The following is a 4,630-nucleotide window of genomic DNA, read 5'->3' as shown; positions in this document are numbered from 1 at the left end:
GACTACTCTCTTTTTTTTTTGCACATTTCTTATATGAGAGCTAGATTTTTTTATTTTTGATTTTTTTGGTGGTGGTTTTATTGTCTTTCTCCTTCAATTATGTTTGTGCTTTTCCTTTTATGGGCTGACAAAATGAACAGATTGGGAGCAGGCTAGTAAATCATTTCTACAAAAATTCCTTAGTGAGAAAGCAGCATATTCCCAAACTCACAGTCACCAACCCCTCACGGGAGAGGGAACTGGTGCTGTTGGAGGTGGGGCAATTTTCATTTCAATAAGAAGGTGAAATACGTTTGTTCCACAAGCAGATATTCTAGTGTGCTTTCTTCTTGTCCTTCAAAGTTTCAGTAAGTTATTGCGTTCCTTGACTAAACACAGGGGTAGGGAGATTTGCTATTTGTTTCAACTTAATTGCTCTACCCTTGCCGTTTATTTCATCTAACCAACCAACCGACCGACCAACCAACCAACCAACCAGTATTTCAAAACAATGGACTAATTTTTGAGTGCATTTGATACAAAAGGTGGTGCATGAGAATCCAGCAGCATTTCCATCGGCAGGTGCCTGGGGCTGAGCTAGAGCTGTAGTAATGACTACGGAAGGGCGCAGCTCTGTGGTGATGAGTATGTCTTCTATCTCCTTTGTGGCAGTGTATGTATTAATACATCTGTCAATGCCTGTTATCGATATTGGTTTTGATATTTATTATAGATAATGCTATAAGGAACATCAATGTGCATTCAGCCTTTTATATTTAGGGATTTTCCTAAGTTATTGAAACTGGGTAAAAATAAAGGAATGATTTTGTTTGACATTATTGTTCTTATCTCAGTTACATAAATGTAAGCTCTGTTGTCAGACTCTATCCATTGATGTAACCCTAGCACCCAGTGCAATGGCTGACATTTGGTTAGGATTCAATAGATAGATGCTGAGTAAACGAATAAAAAAGTCCCTGGAAGAATGTAACAGAGACAAGTTTAAATCCAACCTATGACATCAAATCCCATAATGTTACTGGCTTTGGTCTTATTTTTATCATTTTCATCACCTGTGGTATTTATCCCCCTTTTGATGAGAAAAGGCATGCTTTCTGTTTGCGATAAGCCTAACGATGCTGTAAGCAAAGTTTCACTTTTTCCTTCATGTCTCCAGTGAAGCTTGATGTTGGATGTAAAACTGGAGTCAACTAGCAATTTACGTAAGGTCATTTCAGCACTGAGTCAAAATAAGCTTTATCTTTAAATGGAATCACATTTCTGTTTGCAATATATATGTTTTAAAACTACTCTTATTTTGATTAATTGTGGAAAAAAACATTATAATTTGGTAAAAAAATTCTGAATTGTTGAATGACTTTAAAGGAATGCTATTTATTATTTTTTACACCTGCAAAGCAAGTGGAAATAGTCAACCTGTTTTTAGGATAATTGAATGAGGAAGAAAGAAGGAGAGGGAGGGAGAAAGCAACGGAAGTAGCAAGCTTTGCTTAGAAGAATTAGTCTCGAGGCCCTCTCCTCCCTTAGGGACCAGCCTAAATTAATTTTAAAAGTAATATAAGCATGCTACCTCCAAATTGCTCAAACAAAGTTGTGCATCAATTTTCCAAAGATTTAATAAAGTTAAGTTAGCTTGGCTTCTGGCCTAACTATTTGAATATAATTTTATAATACATATAATTTAAAAATTGCAATTATTTACATTAATAAAGAACTAACATTTATTGAAAGTCTAAGTCAGGGGTGGGCAACCCCTGGCACGTGTGCCAAACATGGCACGCCAGTAACTTTTGCTCTCTCGCCCTTCGGGTGATAGTTGTGCGTGGGCTGCAAGCTGGTTCGCGGGCCGTCGACATACAATTTTTTTCTTAATATCGACTTTTTTATTTTTCAGATAAATTCGGTGTAGGTGCATCTTAGATAAATAAATAATTTTACATAACGTGTACATTAAAAAAAATAAATGTATTTTTCATCATCATATACTTTGTTTTTGTCGCTAGAATGAATTTTATTTTTTCAAGTTTCTTCACGTACGTACGTCTTAAGAGGTAACAAGTAGGCGTAACATGTTCTCAAATAATTAGGGTTGGCACGCAGAAGAATTTTGAGTCAGAGATTTGCTGGTTTTGGCACACACTCACAAAAAGGTTGCCCACCCCTGGTCTAAGAGCTTTACATGTAATAACTCCTTAAATGCATATTGTTATTGTTCCATTTTGCAGGAGAAAAGACTGAGGGGTAAATGGGTTGAATGACTTCTCTAAAATCTCATATCTAGTAAGTGATGGCACAAGATACCAATCCAGTCTCACTCCAGAGCTCAGGGTCTTATCCACTAAGTTATACTGCTCTTCCTATCATTAAAGACCTGATTCTGTAATAGCCAATATGATAACTTTTGTTGAAAAAAGCATTACTTTGAAATACAATTAATTAAAAAATATATTGAAATTTTAGACGGAAAAGTGTTAAATTGATCTCTTACCATCTATAGATAGAATTGTTCCTTGGTATTTTCCATTAAGCATATTATATTGTTCCCTGGTAACTTGATTTCTCAAAGTAATAATGCCCGTTTTTGAGTCAACAGAGAGCAGGTCAGCTGGATTATTTCCCATTACGTATCTGTATTTGAAAGATAATAGTATAAATTAATGTCAGCTATCTAAAAAGCAGAGAGAAAGAGAGAGATTTTATTTATAAAACATGTCTCTAGTCAGTAGTTAGAATCCCTGAATACAGTTTTCAGTTATTAGATACCCTTTCTCCTTTTTTCAGGGCAGTCCCAGCTATTTGAAGACATTTGAAAACAGACAAAGCTCTCAATTTAAGAAAAAAAAATGATTAAGCAGCTATTTCCGATGGAATGTCTCTTATGCCACTTGGTTGGCACAATGATCCTTTGATGCTTCGGTCTCATTTTCATTTGGTTTAGGAAGCATCAGAACTATCCTGGAACCCAAATCCTAGGACTTCCTGAGCTCATTAGCAATTCTAAATTATTCTCTTACCGAAGAACATATGTCTTCATTAGCTTGGCCATCATCCCCTCCCTGTTTCTACTCCCCTTCTCCACGTACGCAATAACTAAACAGGACTTCTTTTGAATTCCAAACTGCGTAAGTCCTTTCCTGATGCTTGTGTCCTGTTTTCTATTGTCTTCCTCTCCTCATCTTTCACTTCCATGTCTTCTTTTTCTCGTTTACATTTGTCAAAAGAAATACTGGTTAGCAACTCTCTGTCTCGGGGATGGTGCTAAACTCAGGGAATAGAACTTTGAGAGGACATGGGAGTGGTGTTGGGGTTGAGGGATGGGAGGTGACCTGTCCTCCGTGAACTACATCTGCGGGGTGAGAGTTTATCAGTAGTGGTGGGACAGTGCAATAAGAGCTGTAACACAAACACTCACCTAGTATGAGAAGAATACGGAGAAAGCACTTTAAAATCTAATTTGTGAGATCTTTCCCCCTTTGTTACTCTTGGTCACAAGCGCATGTTTAAAACACATATGCACATATACACAGACTTCTTTTATGGTCAAGTAGAAATATTTGGATATACAGAGTTTTAACAAAATTACACAGCATGATTTTTTCTTTAAGTCATTTGTCATGCCAAAGTTATTATTGGCCAATACTAAGTGCTTATTAAAGTGAAGAAAATAACTAAATCTAACTGGATTCAATCTGGGAAAATTTGCAATGGGAAAATAGTCCATAAAATTCCGGAGTAAATTATCTTGGGATGTGGTAATCAGCTAATTGGTCCATAAAATATATAAACATAAGAGTGTCAAAGTTTAAAGATACAATATTTTCACATTTTGCATCTTTATACTTTTACATCTTACATGTTGCACAATTTTTTATTTTTTTTGTAAGTTAAGCACTCTAAATTAAGTAATAATTCAGTAGCTAGTACTTTTTATGATTAAATGATGGCTTCAAAATAACGAAAAAATATTTAAATTCATACTTAAAATGTCAAAAAAGAGCATATGTACTTCATTCAATATGAGATGGAAATTCGTTGGAAAATGTCAGTCTTACCTAACTTTTGTGGAAGGTCCGCCAGTGTCCAGGTCAGTAGCTATAAAATCTCCCACTCTATAATTCTGTCCCATGTTACTAGTTACTACAAATGTCTTTGAACCTGGACGGAACACTGCGCCTTCAATTACATTTCGCACAGTCACGGAGATAGCTGTCGCTGTGAGCTTATATTGAGACATAATTGATTGATGAAATTCAGCTTTATTTCTAACACCGATACTGAGTTGCAGATTATTCATGGCTTCATAATCCAAGGGCTAGTAAATACAGAATGAAATAGTTTTACTACAAAAAGAAAAAAATTCTAGAAGAAAAATAAATCCTTTAATAATAGGCAAATAAATGCTTATGCCTAGAAAGGTGATATTAATTAAATATAAATACATACAATGTATTCTTACTTTATCTTTAATCTAATACAAACACATAAAATATATATGGTGAGAAAAAATCCAATCTTGTATCCTTTGTTGAAAAAAATTGAAAATGTATGACACGAGTCCTCATTGTCCACCAAATTAGAGATTTAAAAATAATATAGATGGTCAAATCCTGCCATTTTGTTGTGCAAAGAC

At 35.1% G+C, this 4,630-nt stretch overlaps 1 protein-coding gene across 1 annotated transcript in view; it reads right to left on the bottom strand.

Annotated features, from left to right (window-relative positions):
- DSG1 (desmoglein 1) overlaps positions 1-4,630 on the bottom strand; it is a 31,076-nt gene that overhangs the window by 8,202 nt on the left and 18,244 nt on the right. The window contains exons 9-10 of the mRNA XM_006766369.2: positions 4,053-4,312; positions 2,489-2,628 (exon numbers count right to left, since the gene is read on the bottom strand). Coding sequence (XP_006766432.1) covers positions 2,489-2,628; positions 4,053-4,312 — 400 coding nt within the window. The remainder of the gene's footprint in view (positions 1-2,488; positions 2,629-4,052; positions 4,313-4,630) is intronic.

Source organism: Myotis davidii, unplaced genomic scaffold (assembly GCF_000327345.1).
Source record: "Myotis davidii unplaced genomic scaffold, ASM32734v1 scaffold520, whole genome shotgun sequence".
NCBI lineage: Eukaryota > Metazoa > Chordata > Mammalia > Chiroptera > Vespertilionidae > Myotis > Myotis davidii.
This window is presented reverse-complemented; position numbering and strand designations above follow the sequence as displayed.